General features: G+C 42.4%; 1 protein-coding gene across 3 annotated transcripts in view; it reads right to left on the bottom strand.

Annotated features, from left to right (window-relative positions):
• Positions 1-7,284: 7,284 nt before the first annotated feature.
• Positions 7,285-25,807, bottom strand: part of SESN3 (sestrin 3) — a 45,435-nt gene continuing 26,912 nt past the window's right edge. For 2 of the 3 annotated variants that reach the window (XM_032677991.1, XM_032677994.1), the window contains exons 4-10: positions 25,356-25,538; positions 24,709-24,945; positions 23,031-23,199; positions 20,668-20,783; positions 18,112-18,302; positions 16,698-16,842; positions 7,285-15,883 (exon numbers count right to left, since the gene is read on the bottom strand). In XM_032677991.1, coding sequence (XP_032533882.1) covers positions 15,797-15,883; positions 16,698-16,842; positions 18,112-18,302; positions 20,668-20,783; positions 23,031-23,199; positions 24,709-24,945; positions 25,356-25,538 — 1,128 coding nt within the window. In that variant the 3' untranslated portion in view covers positions 7,285-15,796. The remainder of the gene's footprint in view (positions 15,884-16,697; positions 16,843-18,111; positions 18,303-20,667; positions 20,784-23,030; positions 23,200-24,708; positions 24,946-25,355; positions 25,539-25,807) is intronic. The other variant, XM_032677992.1, reaches the window with a different exon arrangement.

Raw genomic sequence — 25,807 nt, 5'->3', positions numbered from 1 at the left:
CTTCACTCCTCTTAGGCTGCATGGCAACAGTCAAGGCAGGAAAGCATCCAGCTTAGGTCCCTGGAGATGCCAGAGTGGGGTGACCAGGACCCCAGCCTGGGGGACCCAGGATCCCCAGCAGCTTCTGAAGGCACGTGTTGTGGCAATAGCTCTCAAATGCAACCCAAGCACGGGAGGAGGAGCTGCCCCCCACAGCTGCCTGTCTTGTGCCTTCTGTTCAGCCTTGTCTCTGACCCATCTTAGCTGTGAAGTCTTGTTCAGCGGCCAGAGATGCACTTCTTGGGGTTTCTTCACCCAGAGCAGCCTCCCTACACCTTACCGCAGCAAACTGCATCCCAGCTCCACTGGCATCTCCAGTGCAGTGCCCAGTCACGGTGATATGGGAGCTCATGTGCTCCCAGAGACAGCAAAGCTGGGGAACCTCAAGAGGTCTGGACTGTTGTATCCCCATCACAGTCGCTCCTCAGCCTAGCTCGGGTCAGGCCCCCAGGTCTCTGCTGTATCTATGACTTCTGACTGCAAGTGGACAGTCCCTGAAATCTAAGGCACTGCAGCTCTGTAGGATTTGGGCAGATGTGTAACAGTGTTATTAAAATTGTCTTAACACACTTAGATTTCAAACGCTAAGAACCGTAACTGTCATGGGGCATTTTTCTTCCTGGCTACATATCTGGGCAGGTGATGGGAAATCTGCCTCAAATGCTGAGCAATTATCACAGAACAAGCAACATCCTGCTACAAAATTTTGTTTGAGATTATTCTTATCTAAGCATGATTTATGGTTCCAGAGCTTTACTCTATCCTTGGAAACATATGGTTTCAACAAAATAAAATGACTTTTCCAAAGCAGGGCTGGTATAACTTTCTGTGGTAGTTGCAAATGAGATAATGTAATCCGGGGTGCCCTGACTAATCGAGAAAGCATCAGCAGCACAGTTGTTCTTTGTTACAGCTTGACATCTGATATTAATGGCCTTTTTGTGCTTTTAATGCTTTTAAAACACCTTTCCTCTCTCAAAACACTCAAAGACTCAATTGATTAAGCTGCAGAATATGTAGGTAAAAGCTGAGGAGTTGCATGCAACAAATTTAGCTCTGCATGTGCCAGGAGAGGGGATGCTTTGATTCTTGTGAGATGCGATGAGATGCAACTGGGGTGCAGCATGATGGCCAGTTTGATACAGAAATCACATCACAGCAGCATGGTTCTTCACAGCTGACAGAGAGAAGCTCCTCTTGTATGGTGCTGTTCCTTGGACCGGCCTATTATCACAACTTCTTTAGAAGGAGAACAAGCACTCTGAAAGTGGCAATTTTCCTCCTCTGACAGTATGGAGATCCTGGGACGAGTAAACCAGATGTTGACACCTACATTTTGCAAATACCTGTCTTTGGGCAGACAAACCCCTGCAGCTGAGTCTGTATCTGTCTCAGGTGTGTAGGAGCTGGTGAGGCGCTGGCACAGGCACAGGTTGCCTGGAGAAGCTGTGCCTGCCCATCATTGGAAACAGTTGAGATCAGGTTGGCAGGTTGTGTGGAACTTTCAGCAACATGGTCTAGTGGAAGGTGTCCCTGCCTCAACCAGGTCACCCAAAGCTTTGACACAGGGGTTTCTGCTGCATCCATCCTGGGACCAGGCATTGATAATGGAAGAGGGACTTAGCAACACCAGCAGCACAGCCCTGGGCTCAGGCCCTCTGAGTCACACCTCTGCTGCCATTGTGTGTTTTGGAGCTCCTCACCTCTGTGTGGAGCTCCATCACCAGATCCGTCCCTCCCTCCAGCTAGGGAGCTGCTCCTGTTCAGCAGGGAATCGAGCCATGCTTGTTCACAGGTTATCTCTCCAGCATAGTCGTGTCAGAAAATGGGAAAGATATTGGAAAATAAATACCAGTGTAACTTGTTTGGCCAGGAGGGATTGTCTGGGAGCACGGAAGGTTAGGTGTGTCCAGGGTGTGTGTGTTAGTGTGGTTGCAATACTGTGGGTTTGGCATGGGGTGATTTCTCTTTGCTGCACAGTCTCCTAGGCTGTTGGACTTACTTTGATTTGGGAATGGATTCACTGGGCAACATCTGCCATTGATTTCCACAGAACTGGTGTTTCTAGCCAAGCAGAAATGCCTAAAGACTTTCCAGTGGTGCTGGTGTTACAGCTGTTTGGAAAATCTCCAAGGAAAGATATCCTGTCAGAATGGAGTGATTTATCAAACAGAGTTTTTTCATGGCAATTTACCATTTTTAGTGGAAAAGATTTTTCAGGACCAGGCTGGAACAAGAAGGCCGAGAATCATCCAAGAGCAGCCCAGGGTCTGGATTAGAGATTTGGATGTGGACATTCAGCACCTGCTTCTGCCTAACAGTAGGTTTGGCATGTGAATATGGCTGTCTCCATCTCAGAGGAGTATCCTTCAGCCATGGCCCACCTTAGCACATGTGTAATTTCTCCCATTTGTAAGGGCAGAAAAAACCCTGTGTCCTTTCCAAAAATACTGAAATTGTGACAATATTCCTGGGAGGTAGAAGCCATTTTCTACTGAGCCACAAGCAAAATTGTCTGCAAAACTGAAGCAGAGGCTTCAAAATCCTCTGCAGTATCATCTTTATTGATAACTTGATATTTTAAACTAATTTAACATGGTGAGGAATGGACATCTGGAGCAGATGTCACTGTGTGACTTTTCCAAACCCCCAGTACTTACTGGTAGAAGACAGTTATGGACCAAAGCCAGGAGCTGCAGCAGGTCTCTGCTTGGTCCTGACATCAAAAAACTGCTGAGATAAGTGGAGGAGCTCCAGAGGGATGGACTCATGGAGACATCACTTTCTGGATTTATGCCACCCAAATGTAGTCATTTAAAATTTTTTCTCTGCAGGCACCAGAGTCCTTCCATTCAGTATAACTATCTCACCAGGCTTTTACCTGGGCACCTCATCAGGATGCCTAAAGCTGGGGCCAATGAAGCTTAGCTGGAGTTGGTGGCTGATGGGGTTTGTTCCACCCATGAAGACCTTTGAGATGTCCATGTATGTGGTTCACCCAAATGATGGTACAGGTGGGCTGATCTTTCCCACAGTCCTGCGGAAGGCTTTTGGGTCAGTAAGTCCTTCCATACAGGCAGGACTGATACCAGGGTCTGATGGCTCCTGAGTGCTGCTTGAAATGACCCACAGTGCTTGCGGCAACATTTGGATGGGGATGCGGATTTGTGTGTGGTCCCACTGAAACAGATGGGATTAAGCCCTGTGTGCACCTCAACCACATGAGTTGGCCTGACCTGTGTGGAATGATTCCAGACCCCAGAGACCTTGGCTCACAGTTTTTTTAGTTAATGGAAATCATGTGCATTTGTGGGGTGGCTGAGTTCATCCTTCACCCTCAGGCATCTGCGGGGTGTAACTGTACACCTTTGCACTGTAGGTGACAGCCTGCACTTGAAAACACCATTGCACTTTTCAAAATTGAGATGAGTATCTGATGTGGAGCAAAGGGGCTGCCTTCTCAAGGATCTGTGAGAGCATGGAGCCCATGGCTGCAGAAGAGGTTTTAATGGTAACAACAGGCATCCTGGTGTCAGAGGGGTGCAAATGGTATCTGAGGCTCATCATCTCACCAGTTAAGGAGGATGACAACTCCGATAGAATCATAGAATCATTAAGGTTGAAAGGGACCTTTAAGATCATTGAGTCCAACCATTAACCCAGCACTGCCAAGTGCACCACTAAACCATGTCCCCAGGTGCCACATCCACATGTTTCCTGAACACTTCTTGGGGTAGGTGACTCCACCACTTCCCTGGGCAGTCTGTTCCAATTCCTGACCAAATTTTTCCTAATCTCTAATCTAAACCTCCCCTGGTGCAGTTTGAGGCCATTTCCTCTCATCTTGTCACTTGTTACCTGAGAGAAGAGACAGACCCCCACCTTGCTACAACCTGCTTTCAAGTGTCATCAAGGACAAGGGAACAAGTGCTCAGGTTCCAGTGATTAAAGGCAGTTCTGTCCATTCCCAGATCCTGTAATGCTTCAAATCATCCCCCCATGGGCAGGATCCTCAAGGGAGATTTAGTGGTGTGGGATCTATCTGGGAACCTGGTACTTGTTTTTTTTATTTCTCTCAGAAGTGTATTCAAAGTCTCATTCTTCCTCCGTCTCCCATTCCCAGCTGAGAGCAGATGCAGGTGTTCCTCACAGAGCACATTCCCCCAGTGTACCCTGCTGGCACTGCAGGGACTCACGGGGACACAACACTGAGGTTCTGGAGCTCTTGTTGTTGTGGGGATTCTGCATTTAGGTCTACTAATTAGAGCTGGTAATGATGCCTCCAGCTGAGCTGCTTCTGTTCATTCTTTTTCCAAAAATTGTATTTTTCTTGTTTTGTTTTTCTTTTTTGGCAGGGAAAAACCAGAAAAGAAAAAGCCTAGGAGTTATCTTAAATCTAATACTGTGTTCTCAGCTGATTTTTTCAAATCACTGTGCTGTATTGCAGATGTAAGCTGCAGTTTAATCTTCTGTGAGCTGAACACTGCATGCCAACCCTATGGAGGTGGATCAGAGTCTCCTAGGAGATAATTCAGGGCAGATGTCACCCTCTGGTGGAGTCTCTCCCTCTCTCCATGGGCTGTAGAGGAAGCCAAGAGAGATTAGCTAGGCAATTTAGCAAGGCAAATTAAGTGCCTATATTGAGGCAGCACCATCTCCCCAGTCCAGCTCTTGTCCTGGTGCTCTCAGTGCATCGTGAGAGACACGGCACCACAAGGTCAGCATGGGAAAGGGGGTCTGGGCTGACGCTAAACCCTTCTTGGTGGGGTCACATGTAGCAGCAGCAACTACTGGGGAACTCCTTCCTGGGCAATTCAAAACTGAATGTCACAGGTCACGACTGCTAAAACGCTTCCATTTTGGATGAAATTACATGTTTTGTTGTATTTTCTGTATCCAGTTTTTGGCAACATTTTATTGGCTAGATATGTTGATACTCTGAACACCAGTTCCAGACAGGAGGAGGAGGAGAACTTCCCTTCTGCAAAAGCACTTTCCTGCATGTCTGAAATGTTCCAGTTTTGCTCCAAGGGTCTGAAGAAAGCCCAGTGACAAAAACCACATGCAGAGGACACAGAGGGTAGGTTTTAATTTAGAAGGAAATACAAATCCAGTGATTATGTTCTTTTATATATTGAAAAGTGTACAAAAATCAGTGGTATTTAAATGAGCTTATTAGGATGATGAGTGATTTTACTTATAACCTCTATAATTCTAGCTCAGGTTTGTAAAGCCTCTGCTCTGCTGGCCAGGTGCCTTACCAGATTGCTCCATCATGATCCCATTAGAAGTTTTTTGGGGGAGTTTGCATGCTCCCCTTTTGCCTATAATTTGGGCTAATTTAGTGTGTGTGGCTGAAATGAAGTCATGCTGGTGGGTGCACTTCAGTAGCAGTTCATGTACGCTCTGGAGAATATACATCCACTGATAGTTTTGTACAGGGGTCCAGGGCTGATCACCATTTCTTCCCAATGCCATGGAGGCACGAGGAGCCTGAGGCGATGCTGGGAAGAAGCAAAGGAGACCCCAGCACAAGTGGAAATCCACCCCTACGGGTGTGGGCTTGCTTGGGCCATGAGTGGAGAGCCGGTCTCTGGTTGTGATGGCACACTACTGCTGCTGCCCAGCCTGCTGCTGCTCATGCCTTCTCGGATCCATCTGGGAGCATGTGCGTGGCTGCACTCCCAGCTGATGCTGGTCATGGGGCACACCAGGGTGTCTCCCCGTGCTTTGTGAGCAGGGGTGGGACTTGGTGCAGCTTGGGGTCAGCCCAGCCAGGTGTCTCCCCAGGGACGTTCAGCCAATGAACAGTCCATGGCTGCCCACCCTTATTCCAGCTATGGCCCTTTCCCAGATCCCAGGGGCATCCCACAGGAGTCACCTATGGGCTGCAGGGAAACTGTCCTGCAGTCATCAGCACGGTCACACAAGCATCCCTGTGACATGGTCCCTGGTCTGCCATTGCCCTCTGGTCTGTGGGTGTCTCTGGCCATGGGCTGGTTCCAGGGTGAGCAGTGTGGGCGCAGCAGGCAGTGGGTAGATGGCAGCAGAGCCATGGCAGCCAGGTGGATGGTTAAGGAGAAGTTCTGGGAAATCACCAACACACAGAGATATATTTTGGCTTTGGATTTCCTGGAGGAACCATCTGGAGAGGTGAGGACAGGGTGTGGGGGAGTGGGGCTATCCTCTGCCTGTGCTGGGTACCCCTGTCTGAGCACTCACACCACGTGCTGGGGGAAGGTGCAGGGACCAAAATCAGGGCAGGGCAGACTTGAGGAGAGCACCATCCTGCCCTGCTGCTCACCTGTCCTCTGAGACTTCTAGGAACTAAAGCAAGAATTCTACAGCAGCCCTTGTTTTTGAGGAATACTGGAAGTTTATTATCTTTTTCACAACAGTGCTGGTGCCTGGAGGTGACAGCCACAGCACATGTAAGGGGACTGAAAACTCTGCCTAGACCTAAGATGACAAACATTTTCAGTGTTTTGAAATTCCCACTGAAAGTAAATAAATAAGCACTTATATATATATACACTCTCTCTCTCTCTCTCTCTCTCTCTAAATAATATGTATTATGTATGTAATTATTTTATTGTGATCAGTGCATTTTTCAGGGCAGGATGAAGCTGAACCAGTCAGAGATGCCAGCAGGTAATGCCATTGGTCACAGCCCTCCTTGGAGCACACACAGTACCTCTGAACTTTAAATAACTAAAGGAGTTATTTCCATTGTGAAGATAGGCCAGCTGAGCATCCTACAGCTGGAGGATAAGATATACCCAAAACACCCTAGGTCTGCAGCTTGTGTTAATTAGTTTTGTCTCTTCAGAGGGGAGTTGAGCACCTTTCCTAGGACAAACCGACTAGTGATCCCTCAGCTCTAAGTCACCCTTCCCTGGGGGTTGGATGGGGCAGAGGGCAGGACTGGGTGACTTGGGGGCAATTTGGCTGCTAGATAAGCTTGGCACTACCCTGAGCCAGCACTGTTGGCACACATTTCCTCTCTCCTTCTCATTTCCTTCATGGTTTTATGGATCTCACCCACTGCTGCTCTGGAGTTCACTCTGGGCATCCTGGAAGAGGAATTAAATAACCTCTGTATTAAATAACACATAGATTAAAACCCACAACAAGGGCATGAAGGGGAAAGACACTTCAAGGACTGGATTTTGTCCCAAAACACAGGATGTTCTGCTCCAGAGATGTGTTCCCCAGCATGTGGTAAATGATGGCTCAAACAGGAAACAGGTTTTATCCATTTTATTTAACCAATGAAATTCCTACTGATAACAATGAAAGTAATTTCAGCAAGTATAAATGCGATACAGTTTTAAACAAACCCCATTGTTCCGTACCTATAAATAGATTTTTCAAAACCTCATAAAAAGTGCAGATTTATGAATTGCTGTTAAAATGTTAATACATGATTCCTTTGTTTAAAAATGCGTTTTTGTCTCTTAACTCACAAAAAAAAAAGTTCCTTCTGCATCTGTTCAGATAAATTCAAGTCGGGTAACTTAAAAACTAACAAAAGTCACACACACAAAAAAATCCATCCCACTAGGTCAGTCTGTCCTCTGCAGAAAAAAAACAAACCCAACCAGCAACAACAGAAAAAAAAAAGGATAAAAGCTGCTCTGAGAACCCACAGTGAGCTCCTAGCAGCTGCCTCACCTTGCAGGCAAACCTCCTGTGAAAGTATGAAGCCTGTAGCCTGTCTCCGGAGCTCAGGGCAGGTGGCCCAGGAGGCAGGACAGGTGATGTGCCACCTGCCTGCAGGATGCTGTAGGGACTGTGGGACCCATAGAGCTACCACGCTTCCTCACTTTGTGGTGGTGGGAGGGAGCAGCAGGATCAGAGCTTTGTCCTTAACCCTCCATCCTGAAACATCTGCATGGATGTGGCAGAAGGAGGCAAGAAGCTGAGAGCTGCTGGGCTGGGTACAATTTACCCCCTGTCCAGAGGGTCAGAGGTGGGAGATGCAATGAAACACCCTTCCCCGGGCACAGCACTGCCCTGCCCTGGCCTGCCCTGGCCTGCCTGCCACCCCAGCCAAGGGGGCTCAGACCCACGGCTGCCAATGGAGAGCTAGCACTGCTTCTTTCCCCAACGTGCCAGGCTCTGCAGGCAGCAAACCAAGGGCTAATTTTTGCACTCCAGAGAGGCTTTGAAGCTTTTCAGCTGCACTGTGACCACATCTGCAGTCCAGTGGCTTGTCCATCCATCCCTCTCACACCAGCAAGGCTCACGTTTTCCCCCCAGGCACTGGTGAGCAGACTGTGGGGGGACAGCCAGCGGCAGGCTTATGGGCACAGGGGGCTGCAACACATGCCAGACCCAAGCCTTCCTGGTGTTTGGGTCCAAATGTAGTCAAACACAGGGTGGCCGTGCAGCTCTGATCGTGCTTTTTGCAGAGAGGGGCTCAGCTCACCCACAGTCCAGAGAGAACAGCTGGCACTCCTCTCTGTATCTACAGTGGTATTTTATCTACAGCAGGGTCTGTTTAGCAAGAGCAGTTTAAAGTGGCTATGTTTATCAAGTTTGCTACTTTATGAATTTAAAAAAAAAAACGAAACAAAAAACAACAACGAAACAAAAAACCAAACCCCAACAACTATAAATACAAAGACTCTCACACACCAGACACTTGCAGCCTGCGTGACTCATAAACTGCATCAATATTCTGTTAAAAAGCTTATTCTACTTAAAACTATACATAGTACAAGAGACCGAAAAGTGGCAGTCGTGTACGGGCACGCTACCTGCCCCAGGGTGGCCCACAGTCAGGTGCTTCCTAAAAAATCAAGGAGTTACAGTAACATGGCACAGGACTGCAAAGCCGATCACAGCTTCTGCTTACACTGCATACGAAGTACCAAGGGGAACACAAAAAAGAACTGGTGTTAATACTGATGGATTAAAGAGTAACTATAAAGATCAAAACAGACGTTCACAGCATGCTACATATATTGCTCACAAACTTTTTTTTTTTTTTTAAAAAAAAGGCTAATACAAAACAAGGAGTTGGCAGTCTGATTTTCCATTATGTCAGATAGAAAGATAAAGCGTATACATTCATCGTGTGGCTTTCCAGCAAAAGGAGAAGAGGGTAAAACCAAGAGATTTCAAGTTTACAAAATTCCTATTTTTTTAAGCTACAGTTTATATCCAGTTCCGGTCACAGTTGTGGAAAGATCTCTGACTGCATTGCCTTGCAGAGTCCAAGGGCTGTAGCCTAATTGCTATTATTTTTTCCCTAAAAGTGGCTGCATTACTCACCACCCTGAGTGGGCTGCTCCTGCAGGCACTTGGGCATGTGGCAGCCGGGTTGGAGGGAAGAGGTTTGGGTCTGGTGGCATGACATGAGCATGAAGTGAGGAATGAGAAACAGTTTTGGACAGTGCATGTTCGGACCTGCTGCTGTCGCTGCCCCTCAGACCCCTCAGCTGGAGACACAATGCTTGGTGATTCACCCATTTTGCCTGAAAACTCCCATCAAATGCCTGATGGGGGCAAGAAAATGCAATTCAACAGTGACAAGTTTTTCTTGGGCAGAAGTGACTGGTTCCCTTCCCCTGCTCCACCTGTGGAGTAAGCAAAGGGTCCCAGCTCTTTTCCCAAAGCAGCCCTCTGGTCACCTTGGAAGGAGGCATCTTCCACCATCTCCCCTATGCACAAGCATAGAAAAGAACCTCTTGGACACATCAGTGAAGTTTCTGCAACTGACCAACACATCAACTCCTCCTGTGCTGGCCGTGTCCCCTCAAGAATGCCTGTGATCTGTACCTCCTGATGCTGATAGCACAGCTTGCTCCCCACAATTAGTACAATCATTTGCATCTTCACTACCACCTCTAACTGCCGTCAGGAACAAGGGCAGAACTCAGGTTTATATTTTCCACAAACCCTGATGATACGCAGTACCCATAGAAACACCCAACACTGCCGCTGTCTCCAGCAGCCACTCCACAGCGTGCATTTGGATTTTTTTCCCATTGGTAAGTGAAAAACCCAAATCCTCTTGTTCCAGAGGCTGGATGCAGTCTGCCAGGCTGCAAGACACCTGAGGGGATGCTGACCCAATGGCCCTGTAAGCCTGCCTGGCACCAAGGGACCTCAAATCCCCCATTAGATGTCCCTCAGAGAAACCTGCACAGTCGAGTAGCTCAAACATGGGGTGCTTCGCCAAAGAAAATGTTTCCTTAGTGGATCCACTGGATTTTTACTGTAACTCCAGAGATTGGCTCTTACATGCTACTGGCAAATGCTACCTAAATATACTGAGTTTCGTCCTTTCAAACCACATATAGAATTTTCCTGTCCAGAAATAACCTAATATGGCAATTAAGTGTTTCTAAACATAAGAAAGAGCCTCTGCACTCAACTTACTCTTGTTTTTTCAAAGTTAAGGCTGGGAGGTTGTCCCTGCATGGTTGCTCAGGGCTGTGAATTGGGAAGACAGGAAGCACTTGATGGAGGACGGGGGTGGTGACAGGTTGGAAAATGACAATTTTTGCCCCTAATGAGTGGCAGAAAGATTAAATGTCTGCAAAACAGACCTGATGTGTGTTGGGGGAGCAGCAGCATGACCACATGACAGGAAATGTGCTCTACGGAATAAATTAACACTGATCAAGATGCTCCTAAAGTTTCCTCACACTACTGTGATCTCTCCATCTCCCACACCTGTGACCTATGTAGTAGGTATGAAATGCTAAATTAATTTTCATTTGGAGATAAAAACTTTCACTTACAATTCCTAGATATAGAAAAGCTGGTGGATGCATCTCTTCAGACAGACATAGTGCTGGGGGACATTAGGGACCGTAAATCTGAAGTCCAGACAGTGAAAACTGACATTTTTGTCCAGTTCTTGGAATGATCATTAACAGAAAATTAATTCTTACACCTTTATATTCAGATCTGCTCTGGGAAAGTTCATTTACAATGAATCCACTCCCCTCTTCCTTTATTTTGTGCAACATCACCCTTTATGGGAGAAGGATCCAAACCTCTAAGGAAAGTAACTGAAAGAACATCACTTGAGATCAAGAAGACTTCAGTATTTTTTTCTAGCCAAAACTTTTTAGCCCAGGCACAAGTTATCCACTTACTACCTCAAATGAATCTTTTCTGCAAGTAGAAGTTAAATAATCCAGCTCTTCTGAAAGGGAGTCCAAATTCTGGAACATGAGCCTGAAATGCATGCCTATGTTCATGGAAAACACACATGCATGAGAAACATTGAGAACCTGTTCTGCAAGAGCAGCAGCTTACAGTTTAACTGCTTTGGGAGAAATTTCTGTAAGCCTACATTAAGTCCCCAAAACAACCCATTTCATTAACAATTGCTGCAAATCACATGGATCTGGTACACATTATTCCTTTAATCTCTATGGAAACTAATTGTATTCTGTTGAATTTAGGTGACTAAGTTTCTTTAAAAATCTGACTCAAAAATGCAAGTGGGCACCTGCTAGGATTTTGCTGAGTGCCTGGGTGCTTAAATGTCCACTGAAATTTAGGCAGCTAGCTGCTTTTTCCAAACCCATGAAAATATCTATCAGCATCACTACAAACAAAAATACTTTTGAAGAATTTGGTGCTTTGAACTTCTGCACTCAAGTAACAGAGCAGCAAAATGTTTTCCTTTTTGTTCTGTTCTGATCTGTTTTACATTTATAGAGACCTACACATATAATTGTTTACAATCACTGATTTTCCTGTCCTCAAAGGCTTTTTTTAATACATAGGAAGAGCTGATAGTGGCAATTCTTTAACTCTTACAGCTGAAAGTACATCCTTTTCAAGGCTCAAGGTGCTGGTCAAAGGAGATGATTGTCCTGCTCTACTCTGCATTGTGCAGCTTCACTTTTGAGTTCTGTGTGCAGTTTGGGGCACCGCAATATAAAAAAGACATGAAACTATTAGAGAGTGTCCAAAGGAGGACAACAAAGGTGGTGAAGGATCTGGAGGGGAAGCCATATGAGGAGTGGCTGAGGTCACTTGTCTGTTCAGCCTCAAGGAGATTGAGGGGAGACCTCACCAATCTCTTCAGTCTCGGGACCAATGGCCAGTGACAGGACTCGAGGGAATGGCATGAAGCTGTGTCAGGGGAGGTTTAGGTTGGATATCAGGGAAAGGTTTTTCACTCCAAAGGTGGTTGGTCACTGGAACAGGCTCACCAGGGAAGTGGTCACAGCATCAAGCCTTACAGAATTCAGAAAGTGTTTGGACAGTGCTCTCAGGCACATGGTGTGACTCTTGGGGATGGTCCTGTGCAGGACCAGGAGTTGGACTCGATCTTGATGGGTCCCTTCCAACTCAGCATATTCTATGATTCTATGATTTGCATTTTAATGAAGGCTTTAGGGCAAAGGATATATGTTTCAGTTCAGCCTTGATGAAAATAAATCCATCTACAGCTCACCAAAATTCTCCTACAATAGTAGCTGTAGCAGCTATCTGCACAAACTGCACCCAAGTTTAAAATTATTATTTCTGTTTTAAAAATTATTTCTGTTCTTGTGTGATGACAGTCTCGTGATGTTCAGCTGTGGGTAGAGTGTTCCGGAAAATGTAAATGCTTTCTCCAATTGGCACCTTTTTCAATTCTCTTCATTACAAAAAAGAATGTAGGAATTTCAGCAAGGATGTACTCTATTGCAACACACATTTTAAAGTGACTCTGCAATGATAAGAAGCTGTCCATGCTCAAAAGATCTGTTCCCTACTTACAGCGTTCCCTGTACTAGTTGGTTGATTTGTACCTACCAAGCTTTCTCTTCAGTAGACAGGAGACTGTACACTTTGTTTTTATGTTGGTCATGGCTGGGATTTTGTAGACTAACATTAATGCTGGTAATTGTCAATTTCAATAAAGGAACACAGAGGGAGAGTATCTACGCTTCCAATGATTACCGTACTCTTAAGAAAAATATTAATGAACAAAGTGTGAAGATTCACATTCACGAGTGCTTAAAAATGCAAAAAAAATCCAAGAACACTTGCACATTAAAATTTGGCACAGTGTGAACCTAAAGTGTGCGAAAAGAGTGTGGTAGCACTGTCTGACTTAAACACCTATTCTGAACAAACATCTATTAAAACCCCAAAATTTGATTATAAAAACTAGGATATAAATTGTTGCACTGTAAATGCAATACTTTGAAAAATAAAATGCCACGTGGAAAACTTTACCAGATGTTTCAAGTTTGCATTTAATATGTAAAAAAAAAATTGAAATAGCAAACTAGTTGTACAATGACATTTCCTATGATGGAATGTCTTGCAGGCCATATGTGACTTGATATGGCACCTTAAAAAAACCAAACCAAAACACTGGTTTACTACAAATTTTATGAAGCAATCCACTTATGGTTTCTATATTTCAAATCTGCTCATGTACTTTGCTCAGAAGGCATTTGAGCTAGCAAGTATATTTCATATGAAAGAAGTAAAGGCACTCATGATTCCAAATGTAAAACTCAACCTACCCAAGAAGTCTTTGCATTTCTGAAGGGAAACTAAGCCATCATATTAGTTACTCAAATCTAGTTTCACCTCCTTTACAGAGCTCAGCTGTGCTTCTTGAGAACTACTTGACTTTTCAAAACAAAGGAATTTAAAATAGTACTGAACAGTTCCCATCACTTGAAAAAAGCAAAAGTATTGTATGAAAACTCCTCTCAGCAGAACTGTTCTATGCACAAAAGCCATTATGTATGGCCACTACAATCACAGGAGGGAGGAAAAAGAATCATAACAACTTAGAAAGTTAATCTAAGTTCATACATATGAGCATCTCAATAATTCTGAGAAATCTTTGCAGTTAGCTATACAAGATAAATAAATCTGATGTTCTATCCAATGCTCTCTCTAGAAGACAGTCTGATGCTGTCTGTTGGGTAGTTTTCTAAATAGCCAACATGACATTAAAAAAATTAATTACTGATTTCTTCCTCAAAAGGTTTTCACATGCAGAGTCTGCAGTCTGAAAGTGCAGAAAAGTGTACAATCATTTAGCTTTCCAATCTGGAACAGACAGATAAAACGGAAAAAACCAACATGCGAAGTCACAGCAAGGATCATAAAAGGGAAAAAAGAGAAAACTAACTTTAGAAGAGTACTGGTCCAGGATTTTGTAAATGAAAAGTGTCAAAAAATGACTGGTAGTATTTTTCTAACTATTCTGCAATCACTAATGAAAAAAAATTCTGTATTAATTTCTACAATCCAATGGAACATTAAAAACAAACCTGACTAGTTAGTTTTGAATGTATGCCACAGAAATAAAGGTCACCCTCCTCAAAAGAAATATGAAAAGTCCAAACCAACAGAAAAAGTTGAAGCAGTGACAACTTGTGTTCTACTGGGTAAGTTTAAGCATCTCTTTAGGCACTTCATTGGTTCATTAATGCAATACAAAATAAAGCTATAAATATCAACATTTTGTGCTCTTAAAATTAGTCAAAAGCAACAAAAACCAGCACAAAAGTGTGACATTTTTGGCAGCTTATTTCTTCCCTTCCCCAATATTACTGGTGGTCCAAAAATGCTTTGTTTTGGGGATGCTTTGGCATCTCGGTATCAGGTTGTCTTAAGCCGTAAAAGCTAAAACAAAACTGCTAGGCCTTAGACAATAAAGAAATTTGGTTTTAAAATTTCTTTATGGCTATATAAGAAGGACACTTTAGCAGTGGCATGTCAGGGAAAAAAGCTTGCTTTCTTTTTAAATATTGCACTTTTCTTTTGTTCACTCACACTAATGCATAGAAACTTTTTAAACTTTGAATATTACAATTTCATGCTATGAAAAAGTTATGGGAAGTAAATTTCTATACATCCAATATGAAAGAACAGATATGCTAGCCTTCCTTTACTTTCCTTAGTTACAACATTGATAAAGGAGAGAGTGCAAAAAACCCCACAACCCTATTTTTGGTCAGCCTCCGTATTAATTTTATAGGTGCCAACTAAAAAAATTGCAACATGTGATGAGCATGGATATTGTCAGGACAACTGAGGGTGACTGTCAGTAAAACAAGATTATGCATGATTGAAACACAGTAAGTGTGACTGAAATGGCAAATCATGAGGCCTCTTCTCTTGGGAAGGGGCATGACAAAGCAGATGAATTTCGCACTTCAGTAGCATGCTGTAGGATTTATCAAGATTAATTTCACATTAAAGTGTGCTCGATGTTTGCATCCACATCTCGCATCACCTCCAATTGCTGTAGTAAGACAGTGACTGGCAGCAGTCTCCGGGAGACACAGAAGAATCCAGTGGGCATTTCAATGCAACACAGCCCGCGTGTCTCTGTCATGAGTCACGACATGGTGGTACGTTCTCAGGACAGGCAGAACTGATCTTCTGCTGGACTCCACTAATCTGAAACATGATTGCTTGGAAAAAGAAGTCTCTAAGCACTTCACTCCAGTGCTTAAAGAGCAAAGCGCTAGGATTGGATATAATAAAAACAGTTTCAGGATCCTGACCACTGCGCAGAAATCCAGGCGGAAACAATGCAGAGTAGTGCTCCTCAGTGTTACTTTTGTTATCATTAGTAATGTTAAGCATCAAGAAAATAAAACACGTCATTGCACATTACAGCCGCCAAGAAGCACGGCTAAACTTTGACACTAGAGAATTGAATAACCTGATGCTACATCACAAACAGCTTCTGGTGTGTATCTATTTCAAAAGGTCTTTACATACTCAGTAAAAACTTCTTTACTCCTGCCCAGCAAATCCTTCAGGTTAAGTGACGAGTTATGGCACGAAGGGCATACAGAAGTTCGGCTTGCATCCGAGCTTCCATTAGAAGTAGATTGACATGAACCTGTTAAAAAAAATTAAATCAGCCATTTAGCTCACCTCTGAATGCAACATCATTATTCGTTTAGGCTAAAATTTCCTACCTTTAGTAAAAGTATTGCTGAAGAAAACTATGTCCTTTCCTCCAGTACTCTCCTGCAGTACTACAGTTCCTCTTGAGACTGTTGTGTAGTATGCCAATATGGACAACATCCCAAGACTGCAAGAAACTAGCCTCAACTGCTGTTTTAAGCAATCTTCCATCTGAGAATTCCCAATAAACCTTTTTTAAATCTCAATGGCATGAGTTCTTCCTGAATTGTATTTTGTTTTCTATAGGAACTATAGGAACACAGAATAAGGAAGAGTTTCCATGCCAGATTAGGCTAGCAGGCACACAAGCACTGAACCCTTGTCAGGAAGCATTTCATGGGGATATCTGAAGGCATGTTGACATCTTTATTGCTAAAAAACACCATGAAGATTATATATATATATATATATATATGAGTTTAAGTATTTTTTGATTTCTAAATCCCAAGTATTGGCATAGTTCACCACTTCTGCATTCTCAAGTTTATCTACTTTTCTTTTACAGTTGTCCATTTTATAAAGCAGCCATTCAAAATTATAATAATAAAAAAAGAAAGTATTTCCAGTACATTAAGAAGCATTTTTGTAAAACTGGTAACTAACACTCAACGAATTAATCTCATTTGGTTTTCTCTGATTTAAAACAGTTCATTTGATAGATACTGCCGTTTTTAGGTGTCCCCATATTTTCATTTTTAAACAGCAGAGGGGTCTCTGTGAAGCCACTTCGGCTTTGAGATACATACCTTCTCTGAGTGCTTGAACTGACGCCAGTAACTATCGTACATGCGCTTGGTAGTTCTCTCTGGGTAGCAGGTCACTGTCTTTATGTAAACCTTCAGGCTGCGTTCAAGTAGCTGATTAACTTCCCCATAATCATAGTCATCATACCTAAAAATAACACAGGCAATCACTCTGATATAAGTTTTTAAAAGCATTGTCTTTTGCAGCATTATGTTCTTAAGCCTGGGAATTGGAGCATTTATTATACATGACAGAAAACCACCTGCTAACATCTGAAAGGCTTAGCAGAATCATAGAATTGTTAAGGTTGGAAAAGACCTTTAAGACCATCAAGTCCACTGTTTAGTCAGCACTACCACCATGATAAACACTAAACCATGTCCTCAAGGTGCCATATCCACGTGGACACTTCCAGAGATGGTGACTCCACCACTTCCCTAGGTAGTCTGTTCCAGTACTTCACAACCCTTTTTGTGAAGACGTTTAATATCCAATCTAAACCTCCCCTGGTTCAACTTGAGGTTATTTGCTCTCATCCTGTCACTTGTTACCTGAGAGAAGAGAGTGACACCCACCTGGCTACAACCTCCTTTCAGGTAGTTGTAGAGTGTGAGAAGGTCCCTCCTGAGCCTCCAGACTAAACATCCCCAGCTCTCTCAGCCACTCCTCATACACCTTGTGCTCCAGGCCCCTCACCAGCTCTGCTGCCTGTCTCTGGACATGCTCCAGCACCTCAATGCCTTTCTTGTTGTAAGGGGCCCAAAACTGAACACAGGATTCAAGGTCTGGCCTCACCAGTGCCAAGTATAGGGGGGACGATCACTGCCCTGGTCCTGCTGGCCACACTATTGCTGATACAGGCCAGGATGCCATTGGCCTTCTTGGCCACCTGGGCACACTGCTGGCTCATGTTCAGCCCCTGTGGACCAGCACCCACAGGTCCTTTTCCACCAGGCAGTTTTCCAGCCTCTCTTCCCCCAGCCTGTAGCACTGTATGGGGTTGTTGCGACCCAAGTGCAGGACCCGGCACTTGGCCTTGTGGAACATCATACAACTGGCCTTGGCCCATCGATCCAGCCTGTCCAGATCCCTCTGCAGAGCCTTCCTACCCTCCCTGCCCAACTTTGTGTTGTTTGTGAACTTGCTTTGAGATGTTGTTTTCCCTGAACAAAGGTTTCAGACTGGCTTCAGAGAAGACATTTCTGTAATAATTTCTATCCTGATATCCTGATAATTCTTTTCCGCACTGGAAGGAAAAGTTATACTGATATGCCAGCAAACCCACTCTAACTTCCAGACTGAGGTATTGTCTTCACTTTAAACACCTAGAGTCTAAAATCATGCTTTTCACATGGTTCATTTTTCTGTTTACATAATTTAAAGTCTATTCCTAAGCCAGGGGATTTTTCTCCATACCTGATTCCATACATACAGTGGACATAGTTAAATAAAGCTCTTCTTAGCATCGTTGTATCAACATCTTCATGTGTTGCCATAGTGTTATATGTGAGGTTATATACCATCCGAAATTTCTCGTCCAGAAGATGACCAATATCAGAATAAAGCCTGTTTACAAGGGAAAAGCCATGATTCTCCCAAGTATAGTCCTGCAGGAAGAGAAGGAAATATATAAATGTACAAATGAAGTGAATTCCCTATCTGATCCTCTCTATGGCTCAACAGTTTTTGTTGTCTGATAATAATAACTTAATTCTCTTCCTAAAGTTTGCATTTTGAATTCTTCATCCACATCACCTGCTCCATTCCTCCAGACTTCTTGGCAATGAATATCATATTGCAACACCCTATCTCCAGCTGGATATCATTAGCCTACAGTAGAAAAAACCCTAAGGTTCTCCTGAAGCGCTGAGGGAATTTTCTTCTGCTTTGTCACTCTGACTTGTGTCTCTTGGAGGCTTTGATGCTTAGCTCCGAGCAGAGATGGAGTATTTACTTCCAGATAGGATGTAAAACCATTGCTTAAAGCACTGAACTGTCCCTGAAAAAACTGATAAAATCCAGGCTGCTTTGGTCTTAGACAATCACCTGGACTGCAAGGATAAAAGCTTGCCTGCTCCTATCAGGAATGGGAAATCTTTGCAGACTGCATGGTACTGGTAGTGGAGAACCACTCTGCTTCAGAGTAGAGTGCAACCACAGTTCGTGCAGTGGTCACGCAGAACATGTTAGTTTGCCCACATCCTTGGCAAGTGTTCGATCATTCAATCACTGATGGCAACTTTAACAATCAAGGGGATCATCTCCACGTCCTTCCTGTGCCTAGCTGTTTTCAAAAGGTACTGTTAGGCAAGGGTCTTCTCCTAGGCACTTTGGAGCATGTCTACTCTACTGTCCCCCTGATTAGGATAGTGGGGAAGAGCATGTAGGATATTACTCGGTTGCCTAACAGAGGCATTCAGTGACATCTGAAACATGCCACAACATCACACTGGGCCTCTGGCTGCCAGTACAAAAGACCAAAAGGCATGTGAGAAATATGCCCTACCTACACAGCCCTGGAAAGGTGTCCAGGACACCTTGGGCATCACAAAAGCCTCTGAAAGCCAAAAGGCCCAGAAGCGGTAAAGTGCTGTTCACTAACAATGAAAAAACAAAAAAAAACCCCTCAAGTTTAAACACATTTTGCTGTGTATAGAATACTTTTTTCTATTACTGAATTTAAACCCACAGAGACAGAGCAGTCTTGCTCTATCAGAATAAAGATTAGATTTTTTTGCAGGAGTTTGGGATACTACTGCAATTTAAATACCATCAGTAGCAAAGCATTTTTGAGGCTGTGGGTATATACACCTAATTGTTAAAAGCCAGACATAAAAAAGTTAAATTATCAAGGTGACTCCTTTGAATGTAGGCCAGAAGCTCTTCTGTTTATTTAAGAGCAGAGATGTTTTAGTTCCAATTTCAACTTCTCTGGAGCTTTTATCCAAGGGAGCCTGCTGCTCCTAAAGTAGTTAAGCAGAACATTTGATTTATAGGCACAGACTTTGCCTTATTCTTTTTGGCAGTAACAACTTACTTCAGGATCATATAAAGACCACAGAGTAAATTATCCAGATAGGTAGAGATTGCTATACAGATAAATACATTTCCTGAGAGTGATTGTGGATTCTGTATTTTACAGTGTTAGATACATCTTCTGACCATGAAGTTTTTCTGCACCCACTGTTGTTTTAATTGAAGTTGTCTGATTTGTTTTAAGGTTTCTTTCATTGCTTTTAATTTATTACTAGACTGCTCATTAATGTACTCTATTAAGATAGAACAGAACAACTTAGAATGTCCCTCCTGTTATATATTTTATAAAGTTCAGGATTCTGGTCATGGAAAAAGATGCCAATATTTAAGAAAATGCACAGATAAAATGTACATGCTGTTCTTTCAATAGCACTGAAAAAGATGTATTAAAATATATCAAAAACTTCAGTAATCATTTTTAGGAACTCCTTTTCTTTCCCAGCATCCAAAATCCAGTGATATGGTGCACATATGAGAACAATACTCACTAAATGGGTCTCACAGATATATATATACATATATACAGGTATTGATAACCACTGGGCAGAGAATACTAGATAAAAAGATGATAGGAATAAAGAGTTCCTCCAGTTGATTTTTTTTAATACAACATCTAGAGGGATGGGAAAGAAATTGTTTCTTTTCTGCCTTTCACTTTTATTCCAGATGTAGCGATATGCTTTACAGTTTTAAAACATTAATACCGGTAATAACAGACATAAGACAGAAAGCCATGTACTACCTTGTCTGAGATTTAAAAACAGTAAAAGACTCCATCTCAGGGACACCTGTGGAAGCTTGTGAGTTATTTAATGAATGAGGACAAGAAAAGGAGCATGCAAAAAACATGCCCCACTACAACCTCTTTTATGCTACTTGCCCTGTAGTGAGATATATGAACATTCTTTGAGTGAATGTGCTTTAAAGAGATGGTACCTGAGCTCTGAATGTTGGCAGATGGTCTTCTCCTCGCCTTGCAAAGTCTTTGTACCCAAACCCAGGATCTTCAATATAACGAGAGACATCTGTAGAAACTATTTCATCATCAAATGCTGTGAATAAAACAGCAAAATGCTTTGCTTTAGGCAAGCATGTGATTTAGTGCCGACTTCCATCTACCACTGTATGACAGGACTAGAGGACAATTTTAGAAGTTGTGCAAAGGAGAAGAGTGATACAAAGGAGAATAGTGGTACAAAGGAAAGAAACATTTCAATCCTAATCTGCTTGTATGGGATCCATCGCTTTCACTGAGCCCACTAAATGTCAGCCTATACCAGACATCTTAACATACTTCTACAAAAAGGGAAGAGATGGGCTAAACTTCAAACTGGTGGTTTGCTTTTCTCTCTGCTGACTTCTGAGGGAGGTTAGATATCTTAAATCAGGAAGGTGAATCCCATTAGTAAGGTCATTGTGTTTGGCTAAGAAACAGAAAAATGTACCCTTGACAACAGGATTTCTACACTGAGCAGGTATGGTGTCAGGAATCACACCAGCTCTGTTCCATAATCTGGAGTATGAGCAACCAGACAGCAATGCAACACTCCACTTGTAAATATCAGATGAAGATTATATGAAAGCAAAGAGCTCTACAGTACATCAGGGTGAAATTCTGCCAGAAGCTCTAGTAACTAAGCATCTTCAAAGAGCTCCAAAACATATCACTAAGCAAGCGCAGGTTCTCTATCAGGAATCAATATTTCCCTCACGAATAAACAGGTGGCTTGATTGTGTAACTACCTCTGCAGAAGTTGACTACTGCATAGCTGACTGCATTTGACCCTGATGTGAAAACCGTGGCTCGCTTCCACATGCATTGACAGAACAGTTGCCATATGTCCCCAGTTAGCACCTTGAAAAGTCAGTTAATTTAAGAATTGCAGAAGTGCTTTATCTCCTCTTTGCCTCATTAAACAATCAAAACATAACTGTGTAGGAAGAAGCTTGCACAACATCTGCCACAGTAAATTCTCAGCAAAGAATAAAAAAACCTGTATACATACACTCCTCTCTCCTGACAAGCACTGAATTTCATGAAAGGGTAAAGGCCCAACACACACAGACTTCCCAGCTAAAATCAGCAAAAGGCAAAGGGGGAGGAAAGTCAATAAAACTATTAGCAAGATCATCCAAAAAACCCTTCAGTCCTCTTCCTCATATGCCTGAAGTTGCAGAGACTCATGGAAGTCATGATTTGATAATGCAGCTGCAATGACTGTCTGTTTATCTGCACTGCTGACACTGCCTGACTACAGGAAAACAGAGCAAGAATATACAATGACCATTTCTAAAAATCCAGCCACAATGTTGTTGGATGTATCTTCTTTCAGAGACTTTACATGTTCCTAGAGATCCACAAAACAATCTCTCTGCTGATCCGCAACACATTCTTCCTCCCTTTTGCGCTCATTGCACAAAGACACTGATACCTTAAAACACATTTGGTCTAAAGCTACTGAGAACTAAATTTGCTAAGAATAGTGTAGTAAAATGTGAAGTATTTTATGGGTCACTTCTCAAAGTGATACAAGCAATCACCTTCAAGTAGCCTCTACTATGAGGAAATAGCTGGAGATTCTGATTGCCTTAATAATATTCTTTCTTCTAACACTTTCTTTGCAAACAAAACCCCATCTTCCTGTTTACAGGAAGCAGACTTTGTTTTGTGGTTTGTTAGAGATGGCAGCCTCCAGAGCACATGAAGAATATGGAAAAGAAGGTTTCAGCTCAGAATTTTGAACATTATTTAAAAATAAAAAAATGCTATGAATCTCTATCACAACACAGGCAGTGGAACAGCACAGCAGTATGATCACTCAGAACTGCAAGTTATGAATGTCCTTTCCAGCAGGGCAGTAAATGGTGAAGAAGTTGAGTCTCATTCCAATCTCATTCCTAAACTAAATGTCATATCTGAAGGCTACTTAGGAATGTCATTGGAGTTCTAAGTGCTGTAGAAGGTAAACCTTTGAAGTATTAGTGAATACTTATATGAATGAATTATTCTGAAGATAGAGAGCATATACAGAAAGAGAAATTTACTCACTACTTTTTAAAGAAGCCTACAGTCTTTTTTTTAATATACAAAAGCTAAATTTCAAGTTGTGAAAAGGATGGTGTTATTTGACAATCAAGAAATCTTAAGCAGATGAAGCAAGTGACAAGACCACCTAATACACTCCTACTTCATGAAGAGCCAGAATAAAGAAACAGAAAAAGTTTCAGTCACTGAACTACCCTCAAGTATTTTTTTCTTACAAAGCATAAACAAAATAGAACTGGAAAAGCACAAATACCTCCACTAATTACTAGCAGACTCTCCTTCTTCTCCTTTTCAAAGCGAGTTGCCATTTCTTCCTGAGAGGCTTCTTCATCCTCTTTATCTTCTTGTAGTCTCTTCATCCTTTCCATCAAGGCCTCCAGCTCACTTAAAGAATCTGCGATCTGCAAAAACACCATGACATTCTGCAAAATTAGAAGATAGACAGTGTGTGTCATCTTCGGATTTCATGCTTGACAACAAGTGCTCTCAAAACCAGACAGCAGCAGCAAACACAAAAACTGAAGCCAGAATGCATTTTGTCACATACAGCACAGACAACAGCTTTCAGACAGCAAGAAGACAGGAGCTGGGAAGCGTTAATGTAACCTGTTGCAGTAATTTCTGCAGTGGGATTAACAGCATAGAGGTGGTGTTCGAATGTAGGAACCACAGTCACTTATACATTCCCTCATGTAGACAGCTCAGGAAAATCCATCTGTGGGCCCTACATCTATCAGAAAACAACTTTTAATACGAAGGTAACTTTTTTCAGTCTATTTGTAATGAAAATATGTTTCTGAAGAGATACAGTGCAATACTGCAATGCAGAAACACAACCTCAGATGGCAAATCAGTGCTTTTCACTATGTATGTTCAAAATAACTATTATGTTGACCCTTTTTCTTACTTTTGTGAGGAAAACAGACCACTTTTTCCTAGAAATACATCAAAGTTTTGGGTGCTCTGAAATGTACTTATCGTTCAGATTTTTCATAAGATAAATTGTTTGAGTGGGTTTTTTCCATCTTTTCGAGTCTATTCTTCTGCCTATAGCTAGAATTGTTTTCTAGTATGCTGCTCAGTGCTTAACCAGCAGCACAGACTCAGCAGCAACCCTCGGCCCAGTACAAATGGGGAATAAGACACCCTCGTTATATGAGCTAGCATGTCTTACAGGCTAGAAGTTTAAGACACAGCAATTGAACTGAGCGATCACATGTTCACATTCTTCTGCTAATTGTAAAAATTATATCTAGCGAGTCTCTCATAGTCCTGATCTTCCATCAAAGGCAACGAGGCTAATTAATCAGTCGGTATTAATTCAAGGACATGTCTTCAAAAGCATCATAGAGCCCCTTTCAGGAAAAAAAGTTCACATTTAAGTTAATTAACTAGTAATCAAAGTTCTCTGTTGATTCAAGACTGAAACACCAGCATGAAGAATTAAGTAATTGTATTTCAGACATTTCCTCCCATCTACATGGAAGTGTTTCAGAACTGACCTGTTTTGTGATTGTAGGCCTTGAAGTTAGAATTATTATTACTATTACTACTACTACTATTTTTTCCATTTCTTTTTTTTTATTCCACATTAGAAAATGGATGCCACCATGCTCCATCAATGCCACAATGTCTGAAGAAACTGGAACTTGAAGCTTTCTGCTGAAAGCAAAGTTTTAGTCTTGCCAAATGGGTTGTGAGATTAACTATCAAAATCACATTCCTCTGACTACCATCCACAGTTACAATCCTGGTTTTCCATGGATTATACAGAAAATTGCCAGAGTGAATGTAAGAATTACCAGACTGGAGCACTCCCATAAAGTAGACAAAGACTTTCAAACTACCGTGAAATTTAAGCAGGAAAGAAAGGAAGAAAGTTTTCTAATGCAAAACAGAGGCAAGCAAAAGAATTTTCTTGCAACACTAACCCCAAAGTTGCTACTTGTGAGGGATGCATTTTCTATGTTGTTGTCATTGGCAAGATCACAGACACAGAAGTTGTTGACTGCTATAAGTCTGACTCCATTAGATGTATCCGGATCTCTCTCTGGATTAATGCCACTACCAAATACAAAACTTGCCAAGGCATGATAATGTGCCAACAGGACAACAGCATGCACCAGTTCAGGAAGAGACCAATTATTTTCCCCAGTCTTGACAAGTTTCTGAAATGAGAATAAAAAATGTGTAAATATAAAATTTCCTTTGGCCTCCAGCTTTTCTATAAAACACTATGCATTTTAAAAAGGGATCAATTCTTTTCTTCCAATAATACCATATTCCTCCTGCACACAAACTCACTGGATGAAAAAAAAAAAAAGAGACAACTAACAGATTACCTCTTTCCCTTTGGGGCCATTTTAGCCAATGCTATTCCTAGAAAGAAAATCTTGTTGGCTTTGTCACACAAATTCTCCTGTCACACAGGAGAATTTATTAGCTTGTTCGATGCACTAGTACTTCCCTGAATTTTTTAACTCAGGGTAATGGAGCCTAACCAGACACCCACATAGTGCTTGGCAGTCCTTTTTACCACACATTTATTGCTATTTACAGGGCACGACTGAAAAGGTACCTGAATGTGCTCTTTTGTGATTAGCCAGGGCCGGTGTGCAAGGAGTTTGTTTATTTCGTTCAGATTTTTCAGTCTTTGGGGAATGTATTCCAAACCATTCAACCACTCTGCAATCCCACCAGTCTTTAGAAACTCATCAACGTGCATATTTATTAGGTAGGAACACTGATGTCTGGCAGCAGCCTGGAATAATTAAACAGAGAGGGAAAAGTGCAGCACATTATCATGTAATCTGATTTTGCTGAGGGTGGAAGACAGGTTATTAACACAAAACAATATTTTAAGTACAATTTCATTCCTAAGGCCTTGTTATATTGTTATATTGCAATGCATTTCTATACAGTACGGAGGATTCTCTAATAAAAATACATTTGTTTACTCTGAATTGCAGAATATAATTTAGGTTGGAAAAGAACACTAGAGGAGAACCCCCTGCTCACAGTAGGGTTGAC

Source organism: Chiroxiphia lanceolata, chromosome 2 (assembly GCF_009829145.1).
Source record: "Chiroxiphia lanceolata isolate bChiLan1 chromosome 2, bChiLan1.pri, whole genome shotgun sequence".
NCBI lineage: Eukaryota > Metazoa > Chordata > Aves > Passeriformes > Pipridae > Chiroxiphia > Chiroxiphia lanceolata.
This window is presented reverse-complemented; position numbering and strand designations above follow the sequence as displayed.